The sequence below is a fragment of the Pholis gunnellus genome, assembly GCF_910591455.1.
Source record: "Pholis gunnellus genome assembly, chromosome: 10".
In the NCBI taxonomy this organism is placed as follows: Eukaryota; Metazoa; Chordata; class Actinopteri; order Perciformes; family Pholidae; genus Pholis; species Pholis gunnellus.
Window position 1 is genome coordinate 26,907,398 of NC_136537.1, and position 22,009 is coordinate 26,929,406.

General features: G+C 43.2%; 1 protein-coding gene across 1 annotated transcript; it reads left to right on the top strand.

The window, feature by feature from the left end:
* Positions 1-192: 192 nt before the first annotated feature.
* Positions 193-21,501, top strand: polr2b (RNA polymerase II subunit B). The gene is made up of 25 exons (XM_079167436.1): positions 193-284; positions 1,255-1,327; positions 3,888-4,038; positions 4,192-4,304; positions 5,163-5,382; positions 8,043-8,201; positions 8,299-8,463; positions 8,846-9,042; positions 9,136-9,255; positions 9,361-9,547; positions 9,648-9,791; positions 9,945-10,084; positions 10,338-10,449; positions 11,200-11,354; positions 11,757-11,955; positions 12,039-12,207; positions 12,438-12,534; positions 12,644-12,738; positions 12,893-13,143; positions 14,838-14,927; positions 18,077-18,184; positions 18,630-18,743; positions 19,054-19,214; positions 19,302-19,497; positions 21,264-21,501. Exons 1-25 carry the CDS (start codon positions 266-268, stop codon positions 21,351-21,353), a joined length of 3,525 nt encoding a protein of 1,174 aa, XP_079023562.1. The 5' UTR covers positions 193-265; the 3' UTR covers positions 21,354-21,501.
* Positions 21,502-22,009: the final 508 nt, after the last annotated feature.

Below are 22,009 nucleotides of genomic sequence, written 5' to 3' on the forward strand. Positions count from 1 at the left end.
ATGTCCAGTTCTTGTTTTCACTGAGTTACCTAATAACCAGCTTCCCCACTGCGGGACTAATAAAGGATTATCTTATTTTATTTTATGTGCAGTGTCGCAGTGCAGACTGAGGAGGGCAGCAGTGCGTAAACTCTGCGTCCAGCCACATTACAGAAGAAGAAGACCGGAAGTGACTTATATATTTCCGGGGCGCGCTGTTCCTTCAAACGTCGTGTCGGAGTTCTGAGTTAGTTTTGTTTTATAAGTTCCTATTTGGAGATAAAACATGTACGACCAGGACGAAGGTGAGCTGTTTAAAATGTGCTAACACATATGCTAACGTCGGTTAGCCTCCCTCACCGACATGCTAACAGCAGATAATGCTATCTGAATGCTACCTTTGTTTAGCTAACGCTAGCAGGCTAACAGGCTAACCAGAGGCTGTTGTGATTAATACTTGTACAGAAACTAATTAAAGCATAAACAGTTACAATTATTTACTTCCGTAAAAGTATCAAAGCTACTTTATAAAATGGTTAAATAATAAGTAAAGTACTGAAGTATAATCGGTACAATATATATTTAATGTCTTAATAACGACATACATCACGATGTAGCTTCTGTTGAACTAAACATCGAACAAAACGTTCTGAATGAGTGTTTGGTAGATTATTTCTCTGTTACATGTCACACCGCTGAAAGCCTGTTTAGTTCCCTTTCAAACGGCTCCATGTGTGAGGAACATGCATCTGTGGGATGAGCAGCTCAGGATGAGGGTTGCGCCCATTAAAAATTCCCCAAATCTTCTCTGCCAATGCAAACGGCTGATTCTGCTGTTGTTTGGTGTTGTTTGGATGATTGAAGTCTGTCAGTAACGAGGAAGAAACGAGACATATCGGCAATTTTACAATGTATTCATTTAACAGTCAGGAGCCTCAGTAGCGGGTTAGCCTACATTGTAATCGTTGCCCAGCACTAATGTGTGTGTGTGTGTGTGTGTATGTGTATATATATATATATATATATACGTATATATATATATATGAGAGAGAGAGAGAGAGAGAGAGAGAGAGAGAGAGAGAGAGAGAGAGAGAGAGAGAGAGAGAGAGAGAGAGAGAGAGAGAGAGAGATCAAACGTTTTGTTCATTTGAACCTGAAAGTTCAAGTTGTGGTCTTGAACATTGAAAAATACAGCAATGTATTCAAAATAAAAATAAGTGAATGAAACGCGCGTGTGCATATATTGACCTGTGATCCGCGTTGTGTGTTTGTCAGATCCTCAGTACGAGGAGGACGATGATGAAATCACTCCAGACTTGTGGCAGGAAGCGTGCTGGATCGTCATCAGGTAAACTGTAGAGTCCATGTGTTCACTGACGTTCAGCTAAAGCTCACACAGTTTAGTCATTAAACAGTTTTTAATATACGGGTCAATGACATGACGTGTTTGTGTCCGAGTCCACTATTTCCTTTTAAAATAATTGTATCAATTCATGACGTTTATAATTTCATTCTATAAAACGATCCAGTTTTGATACATTTTCAGTTCAATCTAATAATAAATATTATTTTATGTTTTGGCATCTCACCCGTCCCAGCAGATGAACAGACTAAGAAAACTATTAAAAAGGGATTTAAATGATAATAAAATACGATGGCATGCTTTTATTGTTATAACGATTCAAATAAACCACATTTAATACAAACACTAATAGTTTTAAGCTGTTGCAATAATTTAAAAACGTTCGTCCAGCAATGTGAATGTTCTCACATGTCAGGGTGGCACAACTGTAAATATGGGACTTTTATTATGAAATTAAAGTGCAGAACCGTAAACAGGATATTGCATCATCAAGAGGAGCTCAACTGACCTTCATAGCAGAGTGAACATGTTTTTATATTGAATATTGATAAAAACACTTTCAACTCGTAGGTAGATCGGTTCACTTTGCATGTCAGGGCGGAACAACCGATGTAAAACTATAAACATGTTTTATCATAAATGTCTTCATTCTATTTAAAATGTATATGTATGAAGTTGTTAGCAAGAACAAAAGCTAATGCTAGTGTCCTAGTAGATGCCTGTTTCATTTGAATTAAGTTGCAAACGTGATGTTATATTTAAAGCTCTAACATTATATAAAAACTATTCAAAAGTTTAACAGTGTTAACTAGGGCTGCAACAACGAATCGATAAAATCGATAAAAATCGATTATTAAAAAAGTTGACAACGAATTTCATTATCGATTCGTTGTGTCGCGCGATTATTACGCCACTCAGTGACGTGCAGTGAGGTTAGTCACTAGTGGCTAGTGAGGCACTGACTATTTCAGAGTCAGATTTACAAATATATGAACCCAATATAGAGCAGCTTGAATCACCATTCAATTGGCAACTTGCACATTGACTACTGGTTGTTTTTCATATTTCATATCAGCATTCTTTACACACATTGGTAAGGTACATGTTTGATTGCACCGGGAGCGTCTGCTCCGCGATCTGTGACCTGCCCCACCAACCTGTTTCAGAAGCGGAGCGCTCGCGGGCGCCACCCGCGAAAATCTGTGTAACAACCACGGATTTATAAAGAGAACAACAAACACAGGTTGAATTGCTGTTGATTTGGTCATATTTCCCTGTTTTTTTAGGATTGTTAAAGCTTAGATATTTAATCTTCAATATTTGCAAGCAAAATAGAAGAAGAAGAGAAGTGTAGAAGAAGAGTAAAGGCACTACAAGCATGAACCCGACCCGTGGGCTCTCGCGCGCCCCCTTCAGTGAGGCAGAGGTACTGTTTGCTCCCCTCTGTCCTTCTTCACTGCGGTTTCTGTCAGATCAGCAAGACTGAATATGTTCTACACACACGAGAAATACAATACATGACCTATTCTATGGAAAGAAAGGACTTATGATACAAGTGTCTACAAATATTACAGTGGTGACAAACAATGAGAAAGCAAAAGGCACGCGCTCAACCCAGTTTGTTAGGGATTGCGCAATCTGAGGAGAGGCACAGCTCGTCGCTGCCTCACCTCGCGTGTCTCCTCTCTGTTTGAACAGGACATGAGCACATTCAGAGATTTTGACTATAAAAAGGAGGCTCTGCCTCCCCTGCCTTACCTGACCGCACGTCCCTGGTCACTCAATAAGTCGCGGAGATGTTTGAGTGTTCACAGCAGGCCCGGTCGCCTGAATAACTCAGCTAGGAATAATGGAATAGGACTCCGGTTCTATTTAGTGGATTTTTCTCTGAACAGGGGCCATGATTAAGAGGGACGGCCGGGGGAAAACTCACCCGGCCCGGACACGGAAAGGATTGACAGCTCTTTCTCCATTCTGTGGGTGGTGGTTCATGGCCGTTCTTAGTCGGTGGAGTGATTGTCTGGTTAATTCCGATAACGAACGAGACTCCGGCATGCTAACTAGTTACGCGGCCCCGTGCGGTCGGCGTCCAGCTTCTTAGAGGGACGAGTGGCGTTCAGCCACACGAGATTGAGTAACAACAGGTCTGTGATGCCCTGAGATGTCCGGGGCTGCAGCGCCACACTGAGTGGATCAGCGTGTGTCTACCCTTCACTGAGAGGCGTGGGTAACCCGCTGAACCCCACTCCTGATATTAGTCTATTTATTTTTTGTGTTATTACTTTAACAGCTCAGGGATGTCCGAGCAACCTGTTTGTGCACTTTCTGAAGATTTCTTGCACTGTGAGTTCTGTTTTTGAATAAAGGGTTAGAAATTAATGCTATTTTGTTTTTTTATCCGATTCATCGATTAATCGAACAAATAATCGACAGATTAATCGATTATTAAAATAATCGTTAGTTGCAGCCCTAGTGTTAACGATATTATACACTTTCAAACTATTTTCATGATCTTATTTTGACGGGCGCGTCTGTTCTCTTCCAGCTCTTATTTTGACGAGAAGGGTCTGGTGCGACAGCAGCTGGACTCGTTCGATGAGTTCATCCAAATGTCGGTTCAGAGGATCGTGGAGGATGCCCCGCCCATCGACCTGCAGGCTGAAGCCCAGCACACCTCAGGAGAGGTGGAGGAGCCGGTGAGGATCTGAATTAGGACCCATATCAGGACCTGGTTTTGGAGGTTTAGAGATGTTCAGAGCGACCTCCTTTAGTTGCAGTTCTCAGGGTATCTGTAGGAGGGTCCTGGTTTAAGCCTTTGTTTCACATCACTGTGACATCTTGTGTTTCAGCCTCGTTACCTGCTGAAGTTTGAGCAGATTTACCTGTCGAAGCCAACCCACTGGGAGAGAGACGGAGCTCCGTCTCCCATGATGCCCAATGAAGCTAGACTGAGAAACCTCACGTGAGTCTCCCTTCATCTCACCTGGTCTCCCTTAATCTCACCTGGTCTCCCTTCATCTCACCTGGTCTCCCTTCATCTCACCTGGTCTCCCTTCGTCTCACCTGGTCTCCCTTAATCTCACCTGGTCTCCCTTCATCTCACCTGGTCTCCCTTCATCTCACCTGGTCTCCCTTAATCTCACCTGGTCTCCCTTAATCTCACCTGGTCTCCCTTAATCTCACCTGGTCTCCCTTAATCTCACCTGGTCTCCCTTAATCTCACCTGGTCTCCTTTCATCTCACCTGGTCTCCCTTCATCTCACCTGGTCTCCCTTAATCTCACCTGGTCTCCCTTAATCTCACCTGGTCTCCCTTAATCTCACCTGGTCTCCCTTAATCTCACCTGGTCTCCCTTAATCTCACCTGGTCTCCCTTAATCTCACCTGGTCTCCCTTAATCTCACCTGGTCTCCTTTCATCTCACCTGGTCTCCCTTCATCTCACCTGGTCTCCCTTAATCTCACCTGGTCTCCCTTCATCTCACCTGGTCTCCCTTAATCTCACCTGGTCTCCCTTAATCTCACCTGGTCTCCCTTAATCTCACCTGGTCTCCCTTAATCTCACCTGGTCTCCTTTCATCTCACCTGGTCTCCCTTCATCTCACCTGGTCTCCCTTAATCTCACCTGGTCTCCCTTCATCTCACCTGGTCTCCCTTCATCTCACCTGGTCTCCCTTCATCTCACCTGGTCTCCCTTCATCTCACCTGGTCTCCCTTCATCTCACCTGGTCTCCCTTAATCTCACCTGGTCTCCCTTCATCTCACCTGGTCTCCCTTCATCTCACCTGGTCTCACCTGCTCTGTGTGAAACCCCCCCCCCAGGTACTCGGCCCCCCTCTATGTTGACATCACAAAGACCATCATAAAGGAGGGTGAGGACCAGCTGCAGACTCAGCACCAGAAGACCTTCATTGGTAAAATTCCCATCATGCTCCGCTCCACCTACTGTCTGCTGAGTGGCCTGACGGACCGAGACCTGTGTGAGCTCAACGAGTGTCCGCTGGACCCCGGAGGTTACTTCATCATCAACGGCTCTGAGAAGGTATGACATCACCACGCACCGTGTGACATCACCGCGCACCGTGCGAGCGGAGGACCTATTGTTATTCTAATGTTTATTATTATTATCGTACCAGTTTCGTCGCAAAAAGGAGTTGCTTGGGATACTGGTAAGATTTTAAAATTTGGCACGCAAGCCAGTCGTGGTGAAAATTTTCGTCTGATTGTGGCGTCCAGCTGCGGTGTGACATAGTGGCTCGATAGCGCCCCCTGTTGAGTAGCCCCAACATTTGGTTTCACCTAGCTGTATGAAATTTGATTTTGCGAAACGAAAGAAATTTTAAAATAGTTTTAGAGGAAATTTAACGAAGGAGCTTTTGAGGGGCAAACTTGGCATTTAAAGTAAAATGTAGTTATATAACATTTTATTACTTCAGAGGGGCAAAACGGCTCGATTGCGCCCCCGACAACATTTCTACGAAGCAGCCCTCGCAGTACATTTCACATAGATTTACAAAATTTGGTAAGCAAATGTATCACCTGTGGACTTAAAGAAATGTCTCTCAGAGCCGTGCTCTAAACCCAGCCGCTAGTCGGCCATTTTGAATTGAGTGTGTTTTTAGTGTTTTTGTCATTTCCAGGCGCTGCACTTTAACGAGCTCCTCCTACAGAATTAATCAGATCAACTTAGACTTTGGTCAGAACAATCTAAAGACCTTTGTGATGAAAAGTTACTCAACGTGTGTTTAGTGAAAGGCTGTTGTTGTGGTGATGCATTCTTCGCCATGAAAAATTGTGTTTTTGGGGGTTTAAAAATGCTCAAAACATAATTAAACTTGTCACACACATTTGAAATCCTGAATGTTTATCTGATGTGATTTTAATGCTTCAGAGTGACAAGTCGGCCGATAGCGCCCCTGCAATATTTCGACGATGCAGCGCTCGCAGTACGTCTCACCTACATGTATAACATTTGGGAAGATGTTTCACATCTAAACGTAAAAAAAAGTCTCTTTGGACCGTAAACCGGAGGTCAGCCATTTTTAATCTTGAATGAATTTCTCGTGGGTTTTTTTCCATTTCCAGGTGCTGAACTACGAACTCCTCCTCGGGAATTAATCAGATCAACTTAGACTTTGGTCAGAACAATCTAAAGACCTTCGTGATTAGAAGTTACTAAAAGCTTGAGGTTTCATTGAACAGCATGGACTTGGTGTGGCGGCCATTTTACATGGTTCGCTATCATCCATCAAGCTGTTGTAACTCAACTGTACTTTGTCAAAACTGTCCCAAACTTGACCTGCTTGATGACTGTCATGACTTTAGGACTTCTGCATTTCAATATTAACTCATAGTCATAGCGCCACCTACTGGCAACCACTGACGTAAGCAGGGTTCTATAACGACAGCGGCCCAAACACTGAACTTATTGAAAGGGTTCGTGGGCACACCATGAGAAGAAGACTTCTCTGATCTAAATATGTATAAACTCAGATGTTTGGAGAGCAGAAAGTTTTCATTACTAGTAAATGTAATTGTTTTTGTTGGATTTGGAACAGGCCGTAATGTAAAGTCATTTCATGCAACGTGAAGTTTGTTTCATGAAATCAAACCCAGCCTCATGTCTGATGGATTATTCTACATCGGCTCACCTTTTGGCTTCAACTTGTTTCTTTATAAAAAGATGTTTTTCTCCACATGAACTATTCATTCTCCTGTTTCTGCTCGACTCTTCCAGCTTTGAGTCACTCAGCAGTGATTGTCAGAGCGACCTGCACCAACAATCAACCTGCATTTACTTTGACAGTCTGTGATGTTACGAACACTGAAGCGCGTTCACACACATTCAGTGTTTTGTAGATTTTGACAGGCTGACGGTTATGATAGGTTCACTCAAAACATTCGAGGCTGAAGACCTGGCAAAATGACCACTACGCCATCGGTCGACACAGGAAATAGCGTTTAACTCGTGCACGCGGTGTCTGATGGTCACAGAAATAAATGGCTGCATCAGTAGATAGATGGATACTTTCTTCATCCTATAGGGGGAAATGTGTATGTTACAGTATCTATCTATCTACTGGCAGGACTCTGGTTGATTCCCTTTTATTTCTGTGACTATCAAACACTGCGTATGACAGAACCCTCGACGTGGGGCCCGATCAATGCTGCTCGCAGCTTTAATTACACTTCTAATATTAATATAGTGTTCATATAAGTGATCTTCAAAAAACAATGTAATATTAAAAAATACTTTGAAGTCGATTGTGCACAACAGATATTTCCAGATGTTTGTCTGCTGATGGTTCATCATTTAAAAATATACATTTTCAAGACGCTCCAAATAGACGGAGGTCGAGCGCTGTAGACGCTTATTGGTGCTCACGAGCATCAAACGGGACGGAAACACATTGAGCTACATGTGTGTCAAAAATCACTGAACATTTGGAATGAGATCGTCAAAAAGAACAAACTGGAAGGAGACAGTAAACTTCTGATTTGGCTTTTCTGCATCTCTTTGAGACACAGCCCTGTTTTTGATCTTCTCTAAACTGGTGTGTTGATGGTTTCTCTGATCTCTAAACTGGTGTGTTGATGGTTTCTCTGATCTCTAAACTGGTGTGTTGATGGTTTCTCTGATCTCTAAACTGGTGTGTTGATGGTTTCTCTGATCTCTAAACTGGTTCCTCTCCTGGCGTTAAGGTGCTGATTGCTCAGGAAAAGATGGCCACCAACACGGTGTATGTGTTTGCCAAGAAGGACTCAAAGTACGCCTACACAGGAGAGTGTCGGTCCTGTTTGGAGAACTCGTCCCGTCCCACCAGCACCATCTGGGTCAGCATGATGGCCAGAGGAGGACAGGTGAGTCCTAGATACATTTAATGAACTTCATTGCTACCATCTTGATACACAACAAGAAGACACGGGTGATTGATTATTTATTGCTTCTCACTCTCAGGGAGTGAAGAAGAGCGCCATCGGTCAGAGGATCGTGTCCACGCTGCCGTACATCAGACAGGAAGTTCCCATCATCATCGTGTTTCGGGCGCTGGGCTTCGTGTCGGACAGAGACATCCTGGAACACATCATCTACGACTTTGACGACCCGGAGATGATGGAGATGGTCAGTCTGATTATCAGTTATTGATCAGGTAGTGATTGTTAGTTCATCATTAACCGACTCTACAGTTGGAGTCATTGGGTCGCATTCACCGATATCTTTAATTTATCTCATTTTCTTTTTGTTCATAAGAAAAATGTACGACGTGTTCTTAAGTCACAGAATTGTTTGTGTAGTTCTGAATACCGTAGTAAATGAAAGTGTCCCAGTTCATTCTAATAAATCTACACCTGTAGAATAGCTCTGGAGTCTGTGTAGATTCTGTTTTGGTGAAAACCGCGTAAGTTTAAAGACGAACATTTTTCTGAAGTACGGTCGGTGACATCACAGCCCATTGTAGGCCCACTGAGCTGTGATGTCATAAGTGATGTCACTGTGCTTCCAGGTGAAGCCGTCTCTGGACGAAGCTTTTGTGATCCAGGAGCAGAACGTGGCGTTAAACTTTATCGGTTCCAGAGGAGCGAAACCCGGAGTGACCAAAGAACGAAGAATCAAATACGCAAAAGAAGTTCTGCAGAAAGAGATGCTGCCGCACGTCGGCGTCAGCGACTTCTGTGAGACCAAGAAGGCGTACTTCCTCGGGTGAGCCCACCCGTACAGCTGTCTGAGACCACACAGGTTAGGCTTAGTGTGTGTGTGTTAGTGTGTGTTTACAGTGTATTACTACCTCTGCAGGTACATGGTCCACAGGCTGCTGCTCGCTGCTCTCGGCAGAAGAGAGCTGGACGACAGAGATCACTATGGCAACAAGAGACTGGACCTGGCCGGGCCGCTGTTGGCCTTCCTGTTTAGAGGGTGTGGCTTCTGATCATTTACTTATATAAACATTAATATGTTTCATCATTTACAATGTTATTTTAAAGTAAAGCATGAATGTAACAACATCACTTTCTCGTTCAGCATGTTTAAGAACCTGTTGAAGGAAATCAGGATTTACGCTCAGAAGTTCATCGACAGAGGAAAAGACTTCAACCTGGAGCTCGCCATTAAAACCAGAATCATCTCAGACGGCCTGAAGTACTCGCTGGCCACTGGAAACTGGGGGGATGTGAAGAAGGCTCACCAGGCCCGAGCCGGAGTGTCACAGGTGAGAACACCTGATCCGTTCATCTAGTTCTGCTCACGGCTCAGTGAAGATGTTTTCACTTCCTCATCCAAACGTCATCCTGTTCATTCTCTTCTTGTAGGTGTTGAACCGTCTGACCTTTGCTTCCACTCTGTCTCACCTCCGCCGAGTCAACTCTCCAATCGGCAGAGACGGCAAACTGGCAAAACCCAGACAGCTTCACAACACTCTGTGGGGAATGGTGTGTCCGGCCGAGACGCCCGAGGTAATAAAACAGAAACAAAGGATCCTAAAATAAATATAATCTGAAGACAAACAATCTGAATCTAGTTGAACTCTGGAGACAAAAGTCTGTGACACAAATTGAGCTCATCTATTGATTAGTGTTCTCGATAGATTGATGATCAATGTGTTTCAGGGTCACGCTGTGGGTCTGGTGAAGAACCTGGCCCTCATGGCCTACATCTCTGTGGGCTCTCAGCCGTCTCCCATCCTGGAGTTTCTGGAGGAGTGGAGTATGGAGAACTTGGAGGAGATCTCACCTGCTGCCATCGCAGAGTCAGTCGCTTCAGCATGACTTTATGTTTTAACGGAGATGTTTTAGTGCAGTAGTGAACTTCATTCTTCCTGTAGAATGTCTCAAACTGACCTACAAATGGCACCATAGCTTAGTAAGCTTAGGCTATAGAATGGACTACTGCACAGTGTTAAACGGAGTTTCATTAATCAAACATTCAATGTTTAAATAAAACTTCAACTGTGCTGGAACTCTGTGACTTTACACGTGATATTTTGTGTTCTAATGTTTTAGCGCCACTAAGATCTTTGTAAACGGTTGCTGGGTAGGAATCCACAAAGATCCCGAACAACTGATGAACACACTGAGGAAACTTCGCAGACAGATGGACATCATCGTGTCCGAGGTAACAAAACCAATTCTATCTAATAAAAAACTCTTTTATTGATCCATAACTGTCATATCTACACTAACCAGCTGTCGTATCTACACTAACCAGCTGTCGTATCTACACTAACCAGCTGTCGTATCTACACTAACCAGCTGTCGTATCTACACTAACCAGCTGTCGTATCTACACTAACCAGCTGTCGTATCTACACTAACCAGCTGTCGTATCTACACTAACCAGCTGTCGTATCTACACTAACCAACTGTCGTATCTACACTAACCAACTGTCGTATCTACACTAACCAGCCGTCGTATCTACACTAACCAGCCGTCGTATCTACACTAACCAACTGTCGTATCTACACTAACCAGCCGTCGTATCTACACTAACCAACTGTCGTATCTACACTAACCAACTGTCGTATCTACACTAACCAGCCGTCGTATCTACACTAACCAGCTGTCGTATCTACACTAACCAGCTGTCGTATCTACACTAACCAGCTGTCGTATCTACACTAACCAGCTGTCGTATCTACACTAACCAGCCGTCGTATCTACACTAACCAGCTGTCGTATCTACACTAACCAGCTGTCGTATCTACACTAACCAGCTGTCGTATCTACACTAACCAGCTGTCGTATCTACACTAACCAGCTGTCGTATCTACACTAACCAGCTGTCGTATCTACACTAACCAGCTGTCGTATCTACACGGACTAACCGTTGTTGAATATCTGAGCTGCTGCTTGTGAACGTTTCAGGTGTCGATGATCAGAGACATCAGAGAACGTGAGATCAGAATCTACACAGACGCTGGACGAATCTGCCGACCACTACTGATCGTGGAGAAACAGAAACTACTGCTGAAGAGACGACACATCGACCAGCTGAAGGAGAGAGAGTACAACAATTACAGGTGAGAGTACAGGGAGATGACATCATTTATTTATTATTCATCCAGTTAAATTTGAAAACTGTAATAATAAATAATGTTCATATAATATTCAATTGAACTTTCTTTAATTAATTTAAGTCAGTGGACTACATACAGACGCTAATACAACTGTTGGCTGTTTCAATAATTATGGAACTAATTCATAGAACAAGTTAGACATTATTGTCTGGAATATGAATGAAACCCTCTGTGGTAGAGTTCGTCCGTTGTTCCTGTAGTTTCTGGATTGGTCTTTTATAGTTTGATGGTTGTTTCCTTAGAATTTTCTGGTTGTTACGAAAGTTGTTCCTGTAACATTTGTTGGCAACTCTGGTAAAGTTTCTGTTGAATTAAAGGAGTTGTTGTCTTCTTTGTGCTGGTCAGCTGGCAGGATTTGGTGGCGAGCGGTGTCGTGGAGTACATCGACACTCTGGAGGAAGAGACGGTGATGCTCGCCATGACTCCCGATGACCTCCAGGAGAAGGGCGTGGCCTACTGCTCCACTTATACACATTGTGAGATCCACCCGTCCATGATCCTCGGAGTCTGTGCTTCTATCATCCCCTTCCCCGATCACAACCAGGTACAAACTAAAACTAGGAATTATTTATAATGTCAACACTCTTTCTCAGTGACATGTTCCACCATCTTCTTTGGTCTGTTCAGTCTCCCAGGAACACGTACCAGTCTGCTATGGGTAAACAGGCCATGGGGGTCTACATCACCAACTTCCATGTACGAATGGACACGCTGGCTCACGTGTTGTACTACCCTCAGAAACCACTAGTCACCACCCGGTCCATGGAGTACCTGCGATTTAGGGAGCTGCCCGCAGGTAACACACCTGTACAGTCAACAGACCGATGAGTCTATACACTCATTAGATGAGTTTATAGAAATCCCAAATGAATTCAAGAAGTTAAGCCCATTGTTTTGAGTGTCAATACCTGAAAACAGGTGAGTTTTCTTTGTCTGTATTTTTAGGCAACCTCTTTGCCCTGCTCGCAGACTGTCAGGCAGAGTTTTTTGAGTGTCTCTAACTGAAGCTTTCTTCTCGTGTTTCAGGTATCAACTCCATCGTGGCGATTGCCTCGTACACAGGATACAACCAGGAGGACTCTGTGATCATGAACAGGTCGGCCGTGGATCGAGGCTTCTTTAGGTCAGTCACTAACTTCTACACCTGAGTGTGTTACTGGTGTAACCAGACTGTTGGATACTGGTGTCAGCCAAATGTTTCTGGTGTAATTCTGCTGTTTTTCATCCTGCAGGTCTGTTTTCTATCGATCCTACAAAGAGCAGGAGTCTAAGAAAGGTTTTGATCAGGAGGAGATCTTTGAGAAGCCGACACGTGAAACATGTCAGGGTGAGAACGCTGACTTCTGTCTTCTAGTCTAGTGTTCGCAGTATGAAAACACCTATCGATCATCTCAGGTGTTATAACAGCATTCAGTCACAGGTGTTTGATGTGGTGGACGGGGCTAGTCTAAAGTCACAAATTGAGAATAAATCATCCTCAGGTATGAGACACGCCATCTACGACAAGCTAGATGATGACGGGCTTATCGCGCCCGGCGTTCGTGTCTCCGGGGAGGATGTGATCATCGGGAAGACGGTGACGCTGCCGGAGAACGACGACGAGCTGGACAGCACCAACCGTCGATACACCAAGAGAGACTGCAGCACCTTTCTGAGAACCAGCGAGACCGGCATCGTGGACCAGGTGATGGTCACGCTGAACCAGGAGGGCTACAAGTTCTGCAAGATCAGGGTGAGAGTACATCACATCAGACCTAATCCATCTGTTAGTAAAACACCTGATTCACCTGTTCACCTGTTAGTAAAACACCTGATTCATGTGTTCACCTGTTAGTAAAACACCTGACTCATGTGTTCACCTGTTAGTAAAACACCTGACTCATGTGTTCACCTGTTAGTAAAACACCTGACTCACCTGTTCACCTGTTAGTAAAACACCTGACTCATGTGTTCACCTGTTAGAAAAACACCTGACTCATGTGTTCACGTGTTAGTAAAACACCTGACTCACCTGTTCACCTGTTAGTAAAACACCTGACTCATGTGTTCACCTGTTAGAAAAACACCTGACTCATGTGTTCACGTGTTAGTAAAACACCTGACTCATGTGTTCACCTGTTAGTAAAACACCTGACTCATGTGTTCACCTGTTAGTAAAACACCTGACTCATGTGTTCATCTGTTAGTAAAACATCTGACTCATGTGTTCATCTGTTAGTAAAACACCTGACTCACCTGTTCACCTGTTAGTAAAACACCTGACTCATGTGTTCACCTGTTAGTAAAACACCTGACTCACCTGTTCACCTGTTAGTAAAACACCTGACTCATGTGTTCACCTGTTAGTAAAACACCTGACTCATGTGTTCACCTGTTAGTAAAACACCTGACTCACCTGTTCACCTGTTAGTAAAACACCTGACTCATGTGTTCACCTGTTAGTAAAACACCTGACTCATGTGTTCATCTGTTAGTAAAACACCTGACTCATGTGTTCACCTGTTAGTAAAACACCTGACTCATGTGTTCATCTGTTAGTAAAACACCTGACTCATGTGTTCACCTGTTAGTAAAACACCTGACTCATGTGTTCACCTGTTCGTAAAACACACCGTCTTCATTTCGCTCCGTTAAAGTTTAAGTTCTGTTATGTTCCTGTCGACTGTTAACGTTCGTCATTATTGTGAATTAGGAGGAAAAGGCATAACTTGCTGAAACATGCAGCCCCGTGTTCCGGTTCAGTTCACGCGGTCACTCGTTAACGTTAAACCGGAACACCGGCGGATCTGGTTGCAGGTTGTTTTTTTTAACTCAAAGTAGAATGAGGATGATTTTGTGTTCATAATAACTTTTATGACCACGAAACATGAGGCCGTGATACTGATGAGATGATGCGGCCAAAGAGCTTCAGGGCTGAGATGTGAGTGGAGCTGGGCCTGGATAAAGGTGCAGGTCTGGATAAAGGTGCAGGTCTAAACAGACGTGAAGGGAGAGCAGTACAGCTTCCTGCTGTCAGTGTTTTAAATACATTGATGAGGCAGGGTATGCTAAATGCAGCCTCTGCTCCAAGGAGATGAAATACAGCAACGAGGCTCACTGTCCTCTCATCACACTGACGGACACTGTTCACTGTGATGACCACAGCCAGAGCAGATTATCATTTTAATTTAAATAATAGATAATAGATTAAATAATGGATTTTGTCTAAATAAAGGTGGATGATAATAATAATAATAATAATAATAATAATAATAATAATAGAAGCTAACTTGTCAGCTGTTGAACTGGAGCTGAAATACTGATTAATAACTGTAAAATAAATGATTCTTTTGCTTAAAGTAAATATTGTCTTATCACTCAATTTCATTGTCAGAGTACAGAATGCGACATAAAATAAAATTCATGCCAGTGTCTTGTTTCGTGCAGGTTCGCTCGGTGCGGATTCCTCAGATTGGAGACAAGTTCGCCAGCCGTCACGGTCAAAAAGGAACCTGTGGAATCCAGTACAGACAGGAGGTAAACAGGAAGTAACTGAAGGGAGGTAAACAGGAAGTAACTGAAGGGAGGTAAACAGGAAGTAACTGAAGGGAGGTAAACAGGAAGTAACTGAAGGGAGGTAAACAGGAAGTAACTGAAGGGAGGTAAACGGGAAGTAACTGAAGGGAGGTACACGGGAAATAACTGGAAGGAGGTAAACGGGAAATAACTGGAAGGAGGTAAACAGGAAATAACTGGAGGTAGGTAAACAGGAAATAACTGGAAGGAGGTAAACAGGAAATAACTGGAGGGAGGTACACAGGAAATAACTGGAGGTAGGTCAACAGGAAGTAACTGGAGGGAGGTAAACAGGAAATAACTGGAAGGAGGTAAACAGGAAATAACTGGAAGGAGGTAAACAGGAAATAACTGGAGGGAGGTACACAGGAAATAACTGGAGGTAGGTCAACAGGAAGTAACTGGAGGTAGGTAAACAGGAAGTAACTGAAGGGAGGTACACAGAAAATAACTGGAAGGAGGTAAACAGGAAATAACTGGAAGGAGGTAAACAGGAAGTAACTGAAGGGAGGTAAACAGGAAGTAACTGAAGGGAGGTAAACAGGAAGTAACTGAAGGGAGGTACACAGGAAATAACTGGAAGGAGGTAAACAGGAAATAACTGGAAGGAGGTAAACAGGAAGTAACTGAAGGGAGGTAAACAGGAAGTAACTGGAGGGAGGTAAACAGGAAATAACTGGAGGGAGGTACACAGGAAATAACTGGAAGGAGGTAAACAGGAAGTAACTGGAGGGAGGTAAACAGGAAATAACTGGAAGGAGGTAAACAGGAAATAACTGGAAGGAGGTAAACAGGAAATAACTGGAGGGAGGTAAACAGGAAGTAACTGGAGGGAGGTAAACAGGAAGTAACTGGAGGGAGGTAAACAGGAAGTAACTGGAGGGAGGTAAACCATTATTAAACAGCTGCAGACCTGCAGAAACGAATCATCTCAATGTTCTATGATGGTGGATCAGCTACTGAGCCTTTCAGTTTGCGGACCAGGTTTTGTGTTGTATCCCAATGATGAGATGTGATATGAAACTGCGACATCTCCTCTTTTAAAGGAGACATGTGCGCTCATTTCCTAGTTTATACTTTTGGGTTTGTACTCAAACATGTTTACATGCTTTAATGTTCTCGTACCATCTGTCTGAATATGTCTGTACTAGGGATGTTGATAATTATCTTCTTAACTGTTAACGGACAATAAGAATTTAGACTGATGAATGCTGTCAGTCAAACAGAAAATAAAATATAAATAAAGAGCAGCTAGTCACTTTAAGGACAGTAGCTCCCCCAGTGTGCCCTCTGTGGACACACCTGCAGAATCACAACCGTTTATTGCCAATGTATGTTTCACATACGAGGAATTAGTCATGGCGGGAGGTGCAAAACAATCAACACATTGCAAGAAATAGAAACATTAAAATTTACAATAGAATATAAAATAAAGTGCACAGACAAACGGATAACAGTACTTTAAACGTGTAATGTAAAAGTGTCAAGTGTATTTAAACATGATGGGATGTGCAGGGGAACGACCGGTAGGAATCTGTCCTGGGGATGACAGTCAGTGGGGGACCCGGGCTCTGTTCATGAGCCCGACTGACGAAGGGAAGAAGCTGTTCATGTGGCGTGAGGTCTTGGTCCTGATGGAGGTCTTGGTCCTGATGGAGGTCTTGGTCCTGATGGACCTCAGCCTCCTGCCAGATGGAAGGGGCACGAACAGTTTGTGTCCGGGGTGAGAGGGGTCGGCTACAGTCTTTGTTACTCGCTTCAGGGTCCTTGAAGCGAACAAGTCCTGGAGGGACGGCAGATTGCAGCCAATCACCCTCTCAGCAGAGCGGATGCTGCGCTGCAGTCTGCGCTTGTCCTTGGCTGTGGCTGCAGCGTACCAGACCGTGATGGAGGAGCAGAGGATGGACTCAATCATGGCTGTGTAGAAGTGCACCATCATTGTCTTTGGCAGGTTGAACTTCTTCAGCTGCCTCAGGAAGAACATCCTCTGCTGAGCCTTCCTGGTGATGGAGCTGATGTTCAGCTCCCACTTGAGGTCCTGGGTTATGATGGAGCCCAGGAAGAGGAAGGACTTTACTTTACTTACTCAAACTGTATTTTGCGTCCACTTCTTGAGTTTCCTCACCACAGGTCTACAGAGCTTTAGTTTCTGTCTGTCAGCAGGAATCAGATGGACCATGACGTGGTCAGAGAGTCCCGCTGAGTGTGGTGTAGCAGTGGTCCAGAATGTTCTCCTCTCTGGTTGAGCATTTAATGAACTGTCTGTATTTAAGAGTTCATGGCTGAGATTTCCTTTGTTAAAGTCACCAAGGACAATAACTAGAGAGTGCGGGTTGGTCCGCTCCACACAGTATCTGTTCGGCGAGTGTCCGCTGTGCTTCCTGCACGTTGCCCTGCGGCGGCATGTAAACACCGACGAGTATGAATGAAGTGAACTCACGGGGGAGTAGAAGAGTTCACAGTTTATAATGAAAGATTTCAGATCAGGAGAACAGTGCTGCAGAATCACTGTCACATCGTTGCACCAGCCACTGTTGGAGTAGAAACAGATTCCTCCACCTTTTGATTTGCTGGAGAGCTCCGTGTCCGGTCTGCTCTGAACAGCTGGAAGCCAGCCAGCTGTAGCGCAGAGTCCGGTATCGATCCACAGAGCCGGGTCTCAGTGAAGCACAGAACAGAGGATGAAGGAAAGTCTCTGTAGCTGAAGTTCGTCCAGTTTGTTGCACAGTGAGCGGACGTTGGAGAGAAATCTGCCCGGCAGCGGTGAGCGAAATCCACGTGTGCAGAGCCGCACCAGCGCTCCGGCCCGTTTGCCTCTCCTACAGGCTTCACAAAAACAACACAAAACAATGCCACCAACACTCCGAGGCAGCCGTCCACGTTGCCATCTTAGCAGTCAAGTGGATACACCCACAGTGGGCGGCCCTCTGTGGATGCACACCCACACTGTGTGGGTGTACTTAGCATCAACTAAGTGCTAAAGTACAAAATCCACAGTAACTAAGTATAACTAAAGAATTAAAATACTAAAGTATTTAGTAATGATCTTCTTCAACCGGTAAACGTTGACGATCTGATTTTCTGACGTTTTGATGTGTTTTGTGCTGAAGGACATGCCGTTCACCTGTGAGGGAATCACACCTGACATCATCATCAACCCTCACGCCATCCCGTCCAGAATGACTGTCGGCCATCTGATCGAGTGTCTGCAGGGCAAGGTAGGAATCAATAATATATATTATATTCAATAACACGTAATCGCTCCGATTACAAGCTAATAATCACTAATTAGAAATGTTTAGTTTCTGCCAAATGAATGTCATGTCAAAAGGTATTAATACATTATAATCAGATATCAGGATATGGTAATAATAACACATTAACATATAAGATTTCACATATATATATATATATATATATATATATATATATATATATATATATATATATATATATATATATATATATATATATATATAGCGGTATATATGTGTCTGTGTTTATATATATATATATAATATTTTATATAAAATGAAATGTAACGTGTAAATGTGTGAGAACCTGTCAGGCAATGTCTATTCATTATTGTCAATACTTTAGTTGTTATTGTTAATGTGTTATTATTACCATATATATATATATAATTTTTGTGTCTGGTTTCAGGTTTCTGCGAACAAAGGTGAGATTGGCGACGCAACGCCATTTAACGACGCCGTCAATGTGCAGAAAGTGTCGAACCTGCTGTCTGAATACGGATACCACCTCAGAGGAAATGAGGTGACTCACTGTTCTCAAACTCTTGTGTGTGATGTCACTGACTCAATGGACTGAACGTTCAGTCATGATCATCATCAGTAGAGAGTAATATTTGTTTGATTGAAGATGAGTTTCAAGAGATAGTTCAGTTGTTTTGAGGTTAGGTTGTATGAAGTACTTATACTATTACCTCCAGTAGATGAGTTCACACTTTGAGACTAACTGTTCGCATCACAGTTTGAGGCTGTAAACCGTTTAACAGGTTCTGTTAGGTTCTCAGGGAGTATGTTCAACTCTCTTTATTGATTATTGATTATCAATCTATGACCAGGTTCTGTATAACGGTTTCACGGGGAGGAAGCTGACGTCTCAGATCTTCATTGGTCCGACTTATTATCAGCGTCTGAAACATATGGTTGATGATAAGATCCACTCGAGGGCCCGTGGCCCCGTCCAGATCCTCAACAGGCAGCCAATGGAGGGACGATCACGGTGAGTGAGATACCCGTCTGTGGTTCGAGGAGATGGAGCGTGACTGTTGGATCACTCACCTGTCTGTCTCACCTTTCTGTCTGTCAGTGATGGTGGTCTGCGGTTTGGGGAGATGGAGCGCGACTGTCAAATTGCTCACGGAGCGGCTCAGTTCCTTAAGGAACGTCTGTTTGAGGCATCTGATCCGTATCAAGTTCACGTGTGTAATCTGTGTGGACTGATGGCCATAGCCAACACGCGGACGCACACGTACGAGTGTCGAGGCTGCCGCAACAAGACACAGGTGAGCATGATCAATAAGTCATCACAACAAGACAAGTACGCATGATCAATAAGTCATAACAACAAGACAAGTACGCATGATCAATAAGTCATCACAACAAGACAAGTACGCATGATCAATAAGTCATAACAACAAGACAAGTACGCATGATCAATAAGTCATCACAAGACAAGTACGCATGATCAATAAGTCATCACAACAAGACAAGTACGCATGATCAATAAGTCATAACAACAAGACAAGTACGCATGATCAATAAGTCATCACAACAAGACAAGTACGCATGATCAATAAGTCATCACAAGACAAGTACGCATGATCAATAAGTCATAACAACAAGACAAGTACGCATGATCAATAAGTCATCACAAGACAAGTACGCATGATCAATAAGTCATCACAAGACAAGTACGCATGATCAATAAGTCATAACAACAAGACAAGTACGCATGATCAATAAGTCATCACAACAAGACAAGTACGCATGATCAATAAGTCATAACAACAAGACAAGTACGCATGATCAATAAGTCATCACAACAAGACAAGTACGCATGATCAATAAGTCATCACAAGACAAGTACGCATGATCAATAAGTCATAACAACAAGACAAGTACGCATGATCAATAAGTCATCACAACAAGACAAGTACGCATGATCAATAAGTCATAACAACAAGACAAGTGCGCATGATCAATAAGTCATAACAACAAGACAAGTACGCATGATCAATAAGTCATCACAAGACAAGTATGCATGATCAATAAGTCATAACAACAAGACAAGTACGCATGATCAATAAGTCATCACAACAAGACAAGTACGCATGATCAATAAGTCATAACAACAAGACAAGTACGCATGATCAATAAGTCATCACAACAAGACAAGTACGCATGATCAATAAGTCATAACAACAAGACAAGTACGCATGATCAATAAGTCATCACAACAAGACAAGTACGCATGATCAATAAGTCATCACAACAAGACAAGTACGCATGATCAATAAGTCATAACAACAAGACAAGTACGCATGATCAATAAGTCATCACAACAAGACAAGTACGCATGATCAATAAGTCATCACAACAAGACAAGTACGCATGATCAATAAGTCATCACAACAAGACAAGTACGCATGATCAATAAGTCATAACAACAAGACAAGTACGCATGATCAATAAGTCATCACAACAAGACAAGTACGCATGATCAATAAGTCATCACAACAAGACAAGTACGCATGATCAATAAGTCATAACAACAAGACAAGTACGCATGATCAATAAGTCATAACAACAAGACAAGTACGCATGATCAATAAGTCATAACAACAAGACAAGTACGCATGATCAATAAGTCATCACAAGACAAGTACGCATGATCAATAAGTCATAACAACAAGACAAGTACGCATGATCAATAAGTCATAACAACAAGACAAGTACGCATGATCAATAAGTCAGTGTTTAATAAAAAGTGAAACAAGTCTACATTAGTGAACTTATAAATAATAACGTGAATGTTACAAACACTGCCCCCTACTGGATGAGATGCTTTTTGAACTTTATTAGCATTAGTGAGTACAGAGTACTGGTTTAAAATCCTAACTAATGTGATGATTAATCATAGTATTGATTAGAGAGAATTTCAGCTGTAAACTGATTTATAAAACCAGACAGATCAGATTCTGCATTTTATTTAACATGTTTCTTCTTTTCATTTTTGTATGTAATAAAAACTCTCTCTGTCTCTCATCAGATCTCGCTGGTTCGGATGCCGTACGCCTGTAAGCTTCTTTTCCAGGAGTTGATGTCAATGAGCATCGCGCCTCGTATGATGACGTCATAGATCGGCTCAGCCAATCACACGCCTCCCTGCATACTTTAAATGTGGCCGTCAGCTGCAGGAAGTTAATTTAGAAGTTTCATGTTTTTACACTTTCATGTCGTCATACTTTGTTTTTTGTAAAAGTAGAATAAATCTGAGTTTCTTATGATTCTATTTCCAGAGTCGTCTTTGGTTTGCAAACATCATGTGACACATGATCAGGTAAACTAAACATTACATTACAGTCATTGAGCAGACACTTTTATCCAAAGAGACTTGCAGTCAGTGTGTTCAACATCGTATTCAAGAGAACTACTCGTCACCAGAAGTCATGAGTTCATCTCCTTTAAACATCTCAGAGCATAAACCAGAGCAGACGTACAGAAACACACGAGCATGAACACAACCAGTGCTGAGAGGAAGGCTCAGGGTAGAGCTTCATGAAGAGGTGAGTCTTCAGCCTGATGGAAGATGGGCAGCGACTCTGCTGTCCTGACGTCAGTGGGGAGTTCATTCCACCATCGTGGGGCCAGGACAGAGAACAGAGACCGGGTCCATCGGCCGCAGGGACCTCTGAGCGACGGGGAACCGATCGCCCCGAGGCAGCAGAGCCAAGTGGTCGGGGGGGTGTAGGGCTAGACCATGGTCTGGAGACAGGAAGGAGCTGTTCCAGAGCC

Coding starts and splice junctions, on each gene's coding strand:
- polr2b (XM_079167436.1), top strand. Junction 9,792..9,944: donor GTCCGGCCGAGACGCCCGAG/GTAATAAAACAG, acceptor AATGTGTTTCAG/GGTCACGCTGTGGGTCTGGT. Junction 19,498..21,263: donor GCTGCCGCAACAAGACACAG/GTGAGCATGATC, acceptor GTCTCTCATCAG/ATCTCGCTGGTTCGGATGCC.